Genomic DNA, 14,751 nt, shown 5'->3' with positions numbered 1-14,751 from the left:
TTTCCACCACCTTAAAAAGGACAAAGTAATTTTATTCCACTGTAATCTATAAAGTCATCAATAAATATCTGATTGGCAGCCAAACACTGCAAGGAAAATCATTACTTGCATCATCCAGATACAGTGCAGCCATTCTTTAACTTATGGGATGCACTCTTGGAAAATGCCTCATTCAGCACAAACGCAGAAATCAGAAACGCTAGACAACACGTATTAAAAGTCTTTTGGTACAGTTTATTCCTGTGGTGTGTACAGAAACAAACAGCATATATACCCTCTGTATACTTAGAGGTATTAACTAACTTTCATTTTGTTGTGAGAAAGCAGAAGTTACAATATTAGCTTTTCCCAAAGAGACTCACAAAAGGTTTACTCTGTTGTTTCATGTACAACTATACAAACTGAACTATAAAATAGTAATTCTTATAAAGCACCTTTCACAAACTTTGACCACAAATTGCTTTGGGATCGGCAAAGTACAGATAATGCTTTGAACTAGGAAAGGTAGAAATCAATCAGCAAACAGCAAGTTGTCAAAATAACAATTTGTATTTTTTTTTTAAAGTGAAGCTTAATAGATTTATATTGGATTGGACGTTGGAGTGAAAACTCCTTCAAATCATTTCCTTGGGATCTTTTACATCTACCCGAGGGAACAAGCAGAGTCTCAACTTAGTCTGATCTGAAAGTGGCTACATCTGATAGCACAGGACTTGCTCAGCAGTGTTGAAGTGTCAGCCAAGATCTTCTACTCAGTTCTCTGCAGTAGGATTGAACTATAACCTTCTGACTCAAAGGCTAGACAGTGCCTTACTACAGCAGGCCTGATAAATTAAATGTGATTGTGATAAAATAATGTTTAAATTACAATGTTAATACTTCTTCATTTTGGTAAAATTTTCTTTCTTTCTTTTCAAATCTTTTATTATCTAAAATTAATAAGAGTACATCGAAGTAGGCAACACTTACAATGTCTCAAGAAAAAAAAACATTGTTTTAAAGATTGAAAAAATTTTGGTGACAAAAAAAAGAAAAAACCCTACTAAGCAGTAGTAAAATTACTTGGTAGTAAAATTTTCATAGACACGGTACACAAAAATCAGTTTGCACTAAGTAACAATCACGAACACTGAAAATAATGGAGAGCATTTTTGTTGATTTAATAGCCTTCTTTCAGTTCAAAGAATAAATCAGACAAAAACACATGTAGACAAATCTAAAGAGAAAAGAAGTCTCTACCTTTCAAGTCCTTCTTCAGTTTACGGAGGTCCTTCTCAAAGTCCTCAAACTTTATCTGTGAAGCTTGAAACAAGTCTTGCGGTTCTGGCAAAGGGAAAACACTTTTTTCTGTACCTGCATCCTAAGACAAAATAGTTAGATTTTAAAAACTATATCCTTCCAACATCATTAGATTAGATGATAAAGTTAATAAAATAGCCACTTAACGATATAATAATCACCAAAATTTTAAAAGCATTCACAAAATTCCACATACCTTATCAAAATTACGCAGATAATATGATACCAGGTAGAAGAGGAGGTTAATACTGTTGTCCTGAAAGAGTGAGAGAAGTGTCATTATGTACTGATTATTTGCACATTACTGTTGCAGGTTCAGAAATTGACAATCATCTCCAAAATCACTATGTGCATCCTCTACCCACCCCAATCCTCTCCAGCTGTACTGTACTTCGTTATAGCATGACAGGTTGGCCTTCTTATTCCATTGAACTCCCTCAGGCAGAAAGTGAACTGTGGTCCACCCGAAAGAACTCATCAAAAATGAGAGACGCACTTGCCTCCTGTAATTCATCTAGTTTCCATATGTGCTGCCCCCCACCCCCCAATGCCAGTGAGCTGCCCCCTTCAAATAATTCTTGTGTGCCTTTCTAAAATTTACCTCTTGCAATGGCTTTAAAGAATCCTGCACTAATGAGCTAAGGACTGGACAGGGTGAAGAACATTAAACCTATATTGCCTAATTATGGGCAACATCAGATACTAAACTAGGCCACTTCCCTAAGCAGAGATTCTCAACCTGGGGTCCACAAGCCCTCGGATAATGGTAGGGGTCCATGGCATAAAACAAAGTTTGGAAACCCCTGCCCTAAAGGCTTACACGAGGGGAGAGGGTCACTTGAATAAATCAGCCCCCCAATTGCAGTGATTCCATTGGATCTAGTTGGATGGAGGACATGACCCAAGGGATCCTGGTATCTCTGTCCCTACAACTTACTGAAACTTTCAGAATGTGCATTGCCAAAATAAGTCAGACTAAAACAGAGCTCTTTGGAACCAAATGCTCTCCCCAATTCCAAGAGAAAGCATGGAATTACACCTTTTAAAAAGCAAATTTTAGGGTAAAATATAGCAGATGCTGGAAAACTAAGATGCAATAAAATGCTTGAAATTCTCAGCAAGCCACACAGCACCTGTGAGGAGTTATATGTCTGATCACTGACTTCTCCAAGAAATAATTCAGCCCATATATTTTGTGCTTAGTATAATTATGTAGCAACACAGACACAAAACTGGAACTCAGTTGACTATTCTAAGCCCTTGCATTGCAATGTTGGGGCTATGGCTCAGAAATGAGTCACTCAAACCACGTTTTATCAGGAATACTTTTGGGGAAAAAAAAGTCTGAAGCCATTTCTCCACTATTCATTTTCAAACTCATTTACTTTGACAGACATGTAGGGGTTATTGATGGTGTGCAGAAGGGAAATTAGCAAAACCAGGAATCATTAACCAAGAAGTGCTTCACTGCTGTTGTTATTCCAACTATTCATGTCAAATCAGCTCCCACACCGTCAAGGAGTATTAACTTTTCTAATCCCTCAATTAGATCATTGGGATTCACTGCTTAAGGTAAACAAAATAATTATTTCAAAATTAATTTCAAGGCCCACATTTTAAGCCATGATAATAAGTTCAAAGATTGGAACTTGTCTCTTTTGTCAAGGGATGGAGGGGACAGTGTACTGCCGTTGCAAAACATCAATAACGAACAGCCCACCCAATGTTTAAAGGATCAAAGCACAAGGACTGGGCACAAAAAGTGATACTCTAACACACTGGCAATGGTAAACACAAAAGACAATTGAAATTTTCAGATACTGTAAACAGAATTTGTACTTTGGGAAGTTAAATAGCTGATTAAAATTCAGGCTTTAAGAATAATTGATCAGGAAACAACTTGGCCAGGCAGGAAAAGAAGGAAATATAGACAATACAGTATAGGAAATTAGGTCATAGACAGAAAGAGCAGAACACCCAAAATTATAATCTCTGGATAATTCTCGTGCTATGTGCCGGTGAATATAGCTTTAGGAAGCCAAGTCGCATGTATTTGTGACCAAAGGTGTAACAGTGAGCACTTTTGATTTTTGATTTGGTGAGGTGAGACCTGCACAAGCTGAATAGGTTGAACCTGGAGTGTAATCGGTTCAACATCCTAACATCCTCAAAGGACGACATCAGTCCATGGGGCACAGTAGCAGCTATTTAAGCTAATTTGGCGAGAGAATGGGTTATAGAGTAGGTGGACGGTTCAGAGGATTGACAAGTACAGTCAAATAATGAAGAAAAATGCAAACACTTCGACGGATAGAGTCAGAGAAATATAGAATACTGATCACAATATGATATTGTTACCAAAGATATGGTTAAAAGACTGATAACCCAACAGTTTAATATCATTTCCACTACACAAGTGTAAAGTAGAACAATTGTTACCCCTGATTTGATGCAGCACTAACAAAAATACATAATAGCTCATATACAGATTGTACTGTAAGTACGTGCACTAGGTATACGAGTGACTGTGTCATAAGGTGCATAGAATCTTTAGGTGCTACTGCAATTTGACTAGGAAGTCCATTACTGCAGAAATATGGGAGGATATCCTCAAAGACTCTTCAAAAGGCCCATGGGTCAAGCTTAGGAACAAAATAAAAGGGGCTGATCTTCTTGTTGGGTGCATAGCATATATTCTTAAGCATCTGCAAGGGCCAGTGGACACGTGGACAAATGCACTGACATACAAACGTCATTGCAGTGGATTTCAAATTCCCCCAAAATTATCTGGGATTGTTTGAGTATGAAAGTTGCAGAGGGAGTGAGATTATTAAAGAACATTCAGGAGAACTTTTCAAGCTTGTACATAAATAATTCGATGAGAGAAGTAAGTGGCAGCTCGGGACATAACTCATGGAATGTGGCTGTGCAAAAGGGAAAAGATATCGTAAGTAGTTATAATAAATACAATTTATGAAAATTGATGTCTGGAAATTAAGCTACTGTACTGAAGGGAAAGGCACATTTCAAATCATAAGACTGGAAAAGGTAGAGAGAGAGTAGCTACTTGCAGCTGAGTCCACATTTAACAAGTGGGAAACATTTAAAAGTGAAATCAGAGTTCAGAGACAACATATCCCAACAACAATGAAGAGCAAGTAGAGCAAGTCCAAGGAGCTCTAGGTGTCAAAGAGTTTGTCAAGCTTGATCAAGGTGTACAGGTGGTGTACTGAAATGTAAACAAAGGCATCATTGAAGTGAAGAAAGCAAAGACATTTGAAAGAAACCAAAAGGTAATGAGTGGGTACAAAATATCACTGCAGACAAGAAGAAAGGAAATACCAGAACTATTTCTATCAGATATGTCAGGGTAAGAAAATAATCTGAGAACAATAAAGCTTGTTAATGACAAAAAAGCGGCCATTTGTGGTGTGGAGCAAAAGTGGATGAATAGAAGATTTTCGATGAACATTTCTCTTCTGAATATTCATCAAGAACATCAGAATCTGAGAATTCAGTCACAGAGATGGTGAAGTTTCGGAAATCGTTTCAAAAGTGGTGGTATTGGTGGTATTAGTAGGCTTTAACCATAAAACACAGGAGCAGAATTAGGCCATTTGGCTCATCGAGTCTGCTCCGCCTCTTGATCATGGCTGATCCTATTCCCCCAGCCCCCTTCTGCCCCATTCCCTGGCCTTCCCGCTGTGATCTCTGGTGCTGCGGCCAGTCAAGCTCTGCCTCAAATACACCAAATGACCTGGCCTCCACAACTGTCTGTGGTAACAATTTCCACAAATTCCCCACCCTCTGTCTAAAGTAATTTCTCTATATCTGTTTCAAATGGACACCCCTCTATCCTGAGGCTGTGCCTTCTTGTCCTAGACTCCCCCATAATGGAAAAATCTCCACATCCACTGTCTAGGCCTTTCAACATTTGAGGGGTTACAATGATTCCCCCTCATCCTCCTAAATCCTGAGTTCAGACCCAGAGCTATTAAACATTCCTCGCATGATAACCCTCACATTCCCAGAATCATCCTTGTGAACCTCCTCTGAACCCTCTCCAATGTTAGTACATCTTTTCTTAGATGAGGGGCCCAAAACTGTTCATAATACTCAAGATGAAGCCTCACCAATGCCTCGTAAAGCCTGAGCATCACATCCCTGCTCTTGTATTTCAGAGCTCTTGAAGTAAATTCTAACATTGCATTCGTCTTCCTCACCACCTGAAAGTTGACCTTTAGGGTGCTCTGCACAAGGACTCCCAAGTCCCTTTGCATCTCAGGTTTTTGAATTTTCTCCCCATTTAGAAAATATTCTGTACATTTATTTCTACTACCAAAGTGCATGACCATGCATTTTCCAAGTCTGCATAAATCACCAAGATCTGATTAGAACCATCCCAGGTTGCTATAGGAGGCAAATGGGAGATTGCAAAGACCCTCTCAGACACATTTAATTCTTCACTAGACACAGGTGAAATGCCAGATCACTGGAGGGCAGGAAATGCGGTACCCTTATTCAAGCAGGGTAGGAAAAAAATTTATGTGCCATGTCTAGGAAAATTTAGTCAGATCATTACAGGCCCATGAGTAAAATGAAAGTGTTAGGAAAGTTAGTGGAGGGGGGCGGGAAAACCTGGGAGGCAGGATTAAATTAACACGGTGAAAACCAGGGATGACTCAAAGATAGTAAGCAATGGTTTTGTTAGGGAGAGACAACTGAAAAAAATTAATTGCATTTCTCAATTAGCAGTATGTACCAGTTCAGTTTTGTTTTTATATATATTCTAGTATATGGATAAGGTCCCTCACAAATGGAAGGCTAATCCATTTTGTTCGAACACTTGGAATTGAAGCTAAAATAACCACACAACAATTACAGCACGGAAACAGGGCATCTCAGCCCTTCTAGTTCATGCCGAACTCTTACTCTCACCTAGTCCCACTGACCTGCATTCAGCCCATAACCCTCCATTCCTTTCCTGTCCATATAGCTGTCCAATTTAACTTTAAATGGCAACATCAAACCTGCCTCAAATAACAAATTGGATCTGAAATTATCTATTTCTCCCCAGATAAATTCACTTAGATCACATTTCTTCCCCATTCTGATGTCTGATCTGAACAACAACCTAACCTCTTGACCATGCCTGCATGCTTTTATGTATTGAGATGCTGCTCTCCTGTTAATGAAAACATGCTCTCCTCATCCACTCTGTACACTATAAGCTCTGGCAATTGAACATGGCCTGCAGGTACAGTAAGAGTCAGTTCAAATGTCATCATGGTATTGTGATTCATTTCTGCACATCGTTCCAAATTCAGAATTCTTTGAAAATGAATTTAAGGGAAATACCGATAAGAAGAAGCTGAGACTAAAAAAATGATCAAGACTTCATTCACTGGTAATGACTCAATCTGCTTTTGCACACATGGCCAACTTTTCGAGTAGTGATTCAGCTCATTTTAAATATAACTTTTAATCCAGCCAGAAGATTCAGTAACTGGAAATAAACTGAGGCTGTTCTGTGCTAAAGGAAATGAACTCATGTTAATAGTTTTAATAAGCTATTTCTGACCTCCGTGCTTATATCCGTCACAGTCAGGAGCTACGATTTCTCAGTCCCACATCCCAACCATGTCAAGCTTAATTGATGCAATAAAAATATTCTACTAAACCCACACTTCCCCAGTGACAGTTTACTGTTTCTGAAGACATTCCAATTGCTCAAGCCTCCTCATTAAACTGAACTGTCCACTTTAAATCATCTGAGTGATGTGAAGCAATGATCTTGTTCAACATGTCTATGCACTCAGAACTGCAGAGCTTGCACAATGAAAATGAGTTACATTTTTAGTTTAACATTCAAAGGTCCTACATTTTTCCCAGAAATATTTCTAGCTTTGCCTAAATCAATTGGGATTACTCCTATATGAGGTCCACAACTCTGTGTGGTTTGGAGGTTTGTGTGCCTCAATGACTCAGAAAGCTGTGCTAGTTGGAGTCAAGGCTTTATGCTTTGGCTCTTGGTAGGGTCACCATGACAAAAAGGTCAAAGGGTAGAGGCCAGACCAAGAGTGGTCTACTGGTCCTCCAAGTTTGGGGGTTCAGCTAAGGGCAAACAACCCTGACCAGTCCAAAAAAAATGTTATGGAAACAGCAATGAAGCATCCTTCTCCATCACAGTAGCTCAGGACAGACAGAGATATAGGATCTTCATTGCTGCCCTAAACGCCAACAGGCATAGCGGGCAGTAAGAGTTGTACTGCTAGAAATGGACTTTTCACCCAACCCCATCAATCCTGACCTATTCCCCATCTATATTAATCCCTTTAGGTCGATGTACTTCTATGACTTACTTAAATGATGGCCGGTCAAAGCATCTCAAACATGCAAAGAGAAAGTCTGCAGATTCTGGAAATCCAAGCAACACACAGAAAATACTGGAGGAACTCAGCAACCAGGCAGCATCTATGGAAAAGAGTACAGTCGATACCTTGACCTGAAACATCGACTGTACTCTTTTCTTAAACTAAGTGATTGCATCTGATTCCACCACCCATGTTTCAGTGATCCAGATATCAACCACCATATAAAATGCCTTAACTCCCTGCACGAGCCTACCATGTGGAAACTTATCTTACTGAAGTCCATATAGACAATGCTGACTACCCTGCCTTGATCAGTTGTTTTAATTATCTCCTCTGAAAACTCAATCAAATGAGAGGGGCAAGACCTCCACCACACTATGCTGACTATCCCTCATCGGCATGTTGTTCCAAAGAGACAAAATTGATTCCAACAGGATTTCCTCCAGTAGTTCTTCTAGCACTAACCAAGTTTCACCAACTCATGGTTACCTTGTTTATACTTGCAACAAGTGTTGTGTTTAAATAAATGAGCATTAGGTATTCCTTCAGGCACCTCACTTCTGACTAACAAAGACGCAAAAAGCTGTCAGGGTGCCAGCTACCTCCCCAATTGCACTGTGGATTTAACAACCCTTGTGCATCCGTGGCATCTAACACTTTCTCTTCAATACTGATTTGCTCCATATTATCCTTCTCTGAATTCATTTCCCCCATCCCCCTCCTTGGGGAATACAGGTGGGCAGTATTCACTTCGGATCCCAAGCAAGTCAACCAGCTCCGCACATAGATCACCCCTGATACCCACATTCTTTGATATCCTCCATTTCTCTGTGCACAAAATCATAGTGAAATGGACAGATCAAAACCACCCATTTGCAGTACATACTTACCACGTCCATCCACACTTCCAGCAGCAGGTGGCATCTACATTAGCCAGCACCTCTTGCTATAATTTTAATACCCTGCCTACAGCAGACAGATAGCATCTAAAACTCTGCAGAAATAGCAGAGATGCCTTGCTGTTTACATTACTGCATTTCAATCTTTACTCAGCATCTGCCTAGATACCAATGAACTGAACAAACTCCTTGGAGCAGTGTAGCTAAGAGGAGATTTGAAAGCAGTATGCACATTCTTGGCTGGTTTAGACAGGTAAAGTAGAGGGAAGCTGTTTTTATTAATGCAAGTCAAAACACCAAAGGGGTTTAGATTTCAAGTGATTGATGGAAGTTCCATGAGCAAGTGAATAAAACTTAGTTTATGATCTGGAATGCATTGTTAAAAAGTGAGGTGAACATAGATTGTCGAAAGGAAACTCTATAAATGATTGAAAATCACATACAGGACCATGGTTAAAAAATAGAGTACGAAATGGATGTTAGACTATTGAGTCAACAATCCAAATGGCTTCCTTCTGCACTGTAGTAACTCAAGCTGGATTAGCATTACCACAAATAAATTTACTCTGTACAATGCCATGCTGCAATCTGTGCACTATTTTTTATGTTCTACTCCAGCATGAAAAACATTTCTATTCATCTACCTGCTGTTATCCTGCTCACGTTTTTCTCCACCTCAACGCAATGTTCAAACTGCGCACCAGAAATAAATTGCACTGTTTAACTCTACGGGCAACTCTCGTACATCCAGATGGAGCCAAGCTGTCACAATCAGTCCAGCTAGTAAACACTTACACTGCTCTTCACATCTCGAAGTTTAGGAAGGATCTCTAAGCCAAAGCCATCTGCTTGGCCTCGACTTCTGTTCCCACCATTCATGTAGTTTCCAAAAGCAAGAATCAAACTCAGTACCTGCTTTACACCAGTACTTGTTTGCAGCGTCTGTGGTGAGGGAAGAAATAATGAACTACTGAAATGAACTTTGAATATTATTACTTAATAGTTATCCCAAAAATCAGTGTGCTAGTTTAAGTGAACATATTTATAATTTTCCCCAATTATTAAATTGTTTTGTTCCTCTCACAAATGATTATCATAAAATTTCAAAATGCAAAGTGAGTACAATACACCAGATAACGTGAGCCTTTAAACCAATCGGATATTTATTTCTATGCAATGTGCTTCTGAAAAGATGCACTTACTGCCTCTGATAGAGTTGGCAGTTAAACACCATCCAGTCTTATTTACAAACAGCTTCTCACTTGCAATTAATAAACTTTGAAGACGATTACATTGACCAGTTTTAACTAAACTTGGCTTACTAATAACACGTTCCCTTCATGAAAACATCTTTGTGTATATTTGACACCAGAAACCCATCTGTAGCGCTGCTAGTGCAGTATGCCCTTGCTCATTGAGTGAAACCTTCCAATAATTCTCCAGATCTTTTCCCAATGCTACTCTTGAACTTTTTCCTGAAAGCTAGAAGGCTACATGCCAAGTTAGACTGGGGAGATTTCCAAATTTGAGATTAATGTGGTAACCCCAAGAGAGATGTGGAGAATATGTCCTAAATAAATCATACTGAGCCATCCCCACCCTACCCACATTTTTTCCTTGTATTTTTTTTGGTAATCTAGCTGGCATTCATTGAGATATTTACATCACTGATTGCCTAGAACAGCAAATAAGCTTCATGGAACCAATCTAGAAATTAAATAAAGTAATAAAGCACATCATGTTCAAGTTTAATTGACATTCAACCATATATGAATACCTATATGAATACATATATGAATACCTATATGAATACATATATGAATACCTATAAATACAATCAAACGAAACAGCTTCCTCCAGGAGCAAGGAACACAAAACAGTACCAACAGTCACAGGGTACATACAGCACATACAATTATGATAGTAGTAAACACACTATCACAAAAGTAATAATATAACCCATGTCATCCTGTGGACTGATGGTGCGCGGGATGTGTCTTGAAGCCATGATTCTGCAAGAACAAGCAGACACCGATCTGATCATCATGTGCCAGTAGAGCCACAGATGAACGCAATCCAGCTCGTCTTCTACCGGTCGAACACTGGAGAGCAGATGTGATGGGAGGGACCAGCCCCAATCCAACATGGAGGTCCGCTGTGTCACACCACCTCCAATATCTCTGTCCCCGAGGCAGCTGCAACAGGAGACCCCGCAGGACGAGGACCTGGTCCACGCAATATCTGAGGCCATATAGCTCTTCCGCTGTCAGTCTCCACTAATGAGCCTGACTTGCAGCATTCGACATTACCAATGTTCAGAGTCTTGCCATTACAAGACAAGCATCCAAGACAATGATTTACATCACTTGTTGGACCACACACCATCTCCGATGCCTTCCTGTAGCAGGTCGATAAATGGTCCTCAACAAGTCCAGCTCCACTGCTACCGAGTGACTCGCTAGAGGGGTAGACCTGCAGTACTTTATGTTCTTAATATCCACAACTGTCTTGTGATTGTATAAAAGATGTGACTCAAAGATCCCAGTACATCACCCCCAATCTTCACAAAATTCTCATTCAGTTTCAAGAAAATAACGTTTGCATGACAGGTGTTGACATCGATAATGTTTGCATACATTGAACACCAAAATTGGATCAGCCATGATTTCAATAACGTCAGAGTAGGCTTGGTGCCAATTGGCCTTCTTTTCTTACATAAAGCCAAAACCCCTTGGGCTGAAATAACTGACCAGATACACAGCTGTACAAAGGAAACTGCAGTTTTTTTTTTAAAAAAAGAGAACAGCATATTTTAGTTACGAAAAAACCACTGCACCTCCTAAACCTAGGTTTTGGACAGTTCCCCATTGTAATAGTCCATTTATATTTCACCCTCAAGATACAAATGTTTGAATTCAAGTGCCACTATTTACATTCAGGTGTGTTAAGATCTACTCACTAGTAATGCAAAACTATAAAAATACATCTTGTTTCTGCATTACTCTTTTGCTCATTCATTTAATGTTTTAATTCTTTTCTCATTCTCTATCCATTAGGGTCTGCAACAGTTTTGGCCACACCAATTCAATTATTATTGAGATCTTGAAGATGCAAAAATGCAAAGACTGTATTTTTTGTGTGACTGTATTTTAATACCTAGTGTGCTTGCTACCTTATAGGTGCGCGATATGTACTTTGTGCTGTGTGTGACTGTTGGCACTGTGTTGCACTTGGTCTGGCTGTATTTATGTACGGTTGAATGACAATTATGCTTGAACTATGATTTTATAGTTTTCTCACAATCCATAAAAGGCACCATTAGACCAGGCATGAGTGAACAGCTTTGTGCTTTTTGATTATAATTAGGTTACATATTTTTCTTCTGTGAGAAGACCTACCTTACATAACTTGTCCATTAATTCAAGCTTACGGTTGATGGCAGCGATATTTTCTAAGAAGGTAGATTGGAAAAGGATGCAAAACACACGTTCGGAGAAGTTGACGATTTGAGATAGTTCATAGAGAAACCTGAATGAAAATAATCACTAGTCACAGTGCAAATCCATAGTACGTGAACGTTAGTCGCACACCACCTCCCTCAACAATTCAGAAATAACTTCTTCACTTCTGCTATTATATTTGTGAATGGACATTGAACCCGTGAACACCACCACACTACTTTTTTTCCTATTTTTGCACTATTTAATTTAACTTTTTAAATATATATATCTACCGTAATTTACAGTTGATATATTGCAATGTACTGCTGCGGTATAACAAATTACCTGACATTTGCCGGTAATATTAAATCTGATTCTCCCACATCAATATCAACCAGTAATGGAATACCAGAACCAAGCAAATGTTTACAGTTGAAAAGCAATTAGCTAAAGTAAATACTACGTCGTGAAAAACTTACTGTTCCGGTTTATCCAAAGGCTTGGCATTATCTTTATCTTTAGAGGATTTATGGATCTGCTTCTCAATTTTCTCCAACTCTTCATGTTGTGCTCTCTGTATACAAAAAACGTTTATGTATGAGAATGCTGTAGAAAACACTAGGTAGGAATGCTTGAACCACAACCATGCCCCGTATTTCTGCAGCACACGTCCCTTTTTTTCACTACCTCAATTGTCAGATTTCTAATGATATCGAGAAAGGTTTCATCCTCATTTCAATGATCTTGTGTGCTGAGGTGATTTAATAAAATGTTCATGCTCGAGCTTTTACAGCTGGTTTATGGATTTGTCAATGTGGCAGTTACTGAATAATGGGTACTGGCACGTTGTGTAATTATGGGTTAAAATACACTGTATTTTAGCAAAGATCAAACTAGTCAAATACCACAGGGTAGAAGTGAAGACCGAGGCCGCCTGCTAAATTTAAAGATCAGCACCTGACAAGCGCCAAACATTAACAATGTTTCTGGCTCAGTCAAGCGTGAAAAAGAATCAAAATGTTCCCGATGCACAATCACTTAGAATACAAGGCCACGCAGCCTCTGAAATTCTGTTTACAGACCATAATAAAACAAAGTAACTTGGATCAATGTTAACCATTTTGTAGAGTAACTTATTTTGCATTTGGCTGATATGAATGCATGTCCACTTGCAATTCACTTCAACCAAACAAGCTGGCAGAAGCTGAAGGATTAGTATCTTATACTACATGTAAATTTAACATTGAGAATGGTCAGACTGACAAAGCAGGCAGCCAATCTGATTGGTCAGACCTTGTGGATGAAATGAATTAAAGTAACTCAGTTAGTACATTTACATTGCTGGATACTAGACCATAAGATATCGGAGCAGAATTAGGCCATTTGGTACATCAATATTCCTCTCAGCCCCAATCTTGTTTTCTCCCTGTATCCCTTCATGCCTGAACCAATTATGAATCTATCAACCTCTTCCTTAAATATACATAGAGAATTGGCCTCTCTAGCTGCTTGTGGCAAAGAATTCCACAGATTCACCACTCTCTGGCTAAAGAAATTTCTCATCTCCATTCCAAAAGGACGCCCCTCTACTCGGAGACAACATCCTCTCATCTTAAACTCTCCCACTACAGGAAGCATCCTTTCCACATCCACTCTATCAAGGCCTTCCACCATTTGATATGTTATAAGGAGGTCCCCTCCTCATTTTTCTGAATTCTAGCAAATACAGACCCTGGGCCATCAAACACTCTTCATATGACAAGCCATTCAATCCTGGAATCATTTTTGTGAACTTCCTTTGAACCCTCTCCAGTTTCGATAAGCTCAGTGATCTGACCTTTTAAACATTTGCAAATAAATACCTGTAACTGCATCTCCGAAGGAAGGTGTCTATGTAAAAAGAGCTATGATAGTATCAAAAGCCATAGTGAGATCAAACAAAATTTTTGGTTGGATGGATGGGAACCATCAAGGTGATAAAATAAAGATAATATTTGGGGCAAAAAAAAAATGAATTGACGCAAGAAAAAGCTAACTTGGATGAAGGAGAGAAAATATAGGCAGTATGCAGTGAAAATTTAGCCTTGGAAATGATGTTAGATGTGAAGAAGAGGAGCAAAGGCCACATTAGGTCAATGATCAGAGGAGCGTGGCATTCTGCCCTTCAGGATCATTTGGTTTCAAGGAGCGATGCAGCCGGATTGGGTGGAAGAGGAGACAACAACAAAAAATCTGGAGACAGGATTTAGTTGGTTTCGTTGACACACTGATCCAAATTAAGGAAGTGGGAAGGAATGATGCTAGTCTCAAGGGAATGCACACACAACAACCTGATACGAAGGGCTATGTAATGGCTTGAAACCAACCATGTGTATTGGGGAATTTATGATCTTGGAAAGAGGAACATAGAGCTTAGAAAAAATGATCCCTGGGGAATGGCATTCATTGGCAAATGGTGATCAAACTGATTGCAGAACAAAGGATTGTTGTGACTTGTTTACCACAGATTTTTGAAATAAAATAACTTGGAATTAGAGAGTTTTTAATTAAAAACACTACTGCAGAAAGCAGTACATTCCAGAAAAAGCATGACACAGATATTGTTCATCAATAAATTACAGGACAGACTGCAATACAGGAAGACAAACATATCATCGGAACCTTTGATGACCATGTCAGGACAAAAGACATACGTTAAGACCGAAAGATTCCAAGACATTTTTAGAAAGGTATATTATT

At 39.1% G+C, this 14,751-nt stretch overlaps 1 protein-coding gene across 1 annotated transcript in view; it reads right to left on the bottom strand.

Annotated features, from left to right (window-relative positions):
- The window catches only part of LOC134350419 (formin-2-like), a 475,718-nt gene that overhangs the window by 176,215 nt on the left and 284,752 nt on the right, over positions 1 to 14,751 (bottom strand). Inside the window, exons 10-14 of the mRNA XM_063055594.1 lie at positions 12,492 to 12,586; positions 11,971 to 12,100; positions 9,368 to 9,514; positions 1,496 to 1,555; positions 1,240 to 1,360 (exon numbers count right to left, since the gene is read on the bottom strand). Coding sequence (XP_062911664.1) covers positions 1,240 to 1,360; positions 1,496 to 1,555; positions 9,368 to 9,514; positions 11,971 to 12,100; positions 12,492 to 12,586 — 553 coding nt within the window. The remainder of the gene's footprint in view (positions 1 to 1,239; positions 1,361 to 1,495; positions 1,556 to 9,367; positions 9,515 to 11,970; positions 12,101 to 12,491; positions 12,587 to 14,751) is intronic.

This window comes from Mobula hypostoma, chromosome 8 (genome assembly GCF_963921235.1).
Source record: "Mobula hypostoma chromosome 8, sMobHyp1.1, whole genome shotgun sequence".
NCBI lineage: Eukaryota > Metazoa > Chordata > Chondrichthyes > Myliobatiformes > Myliobatidae > Mobula > Mobula hypostoma.
Note: the sequence above shows the minus strand (reverse complement) of the source record. Positions and strands in the feature narration are given on the sequence as shown.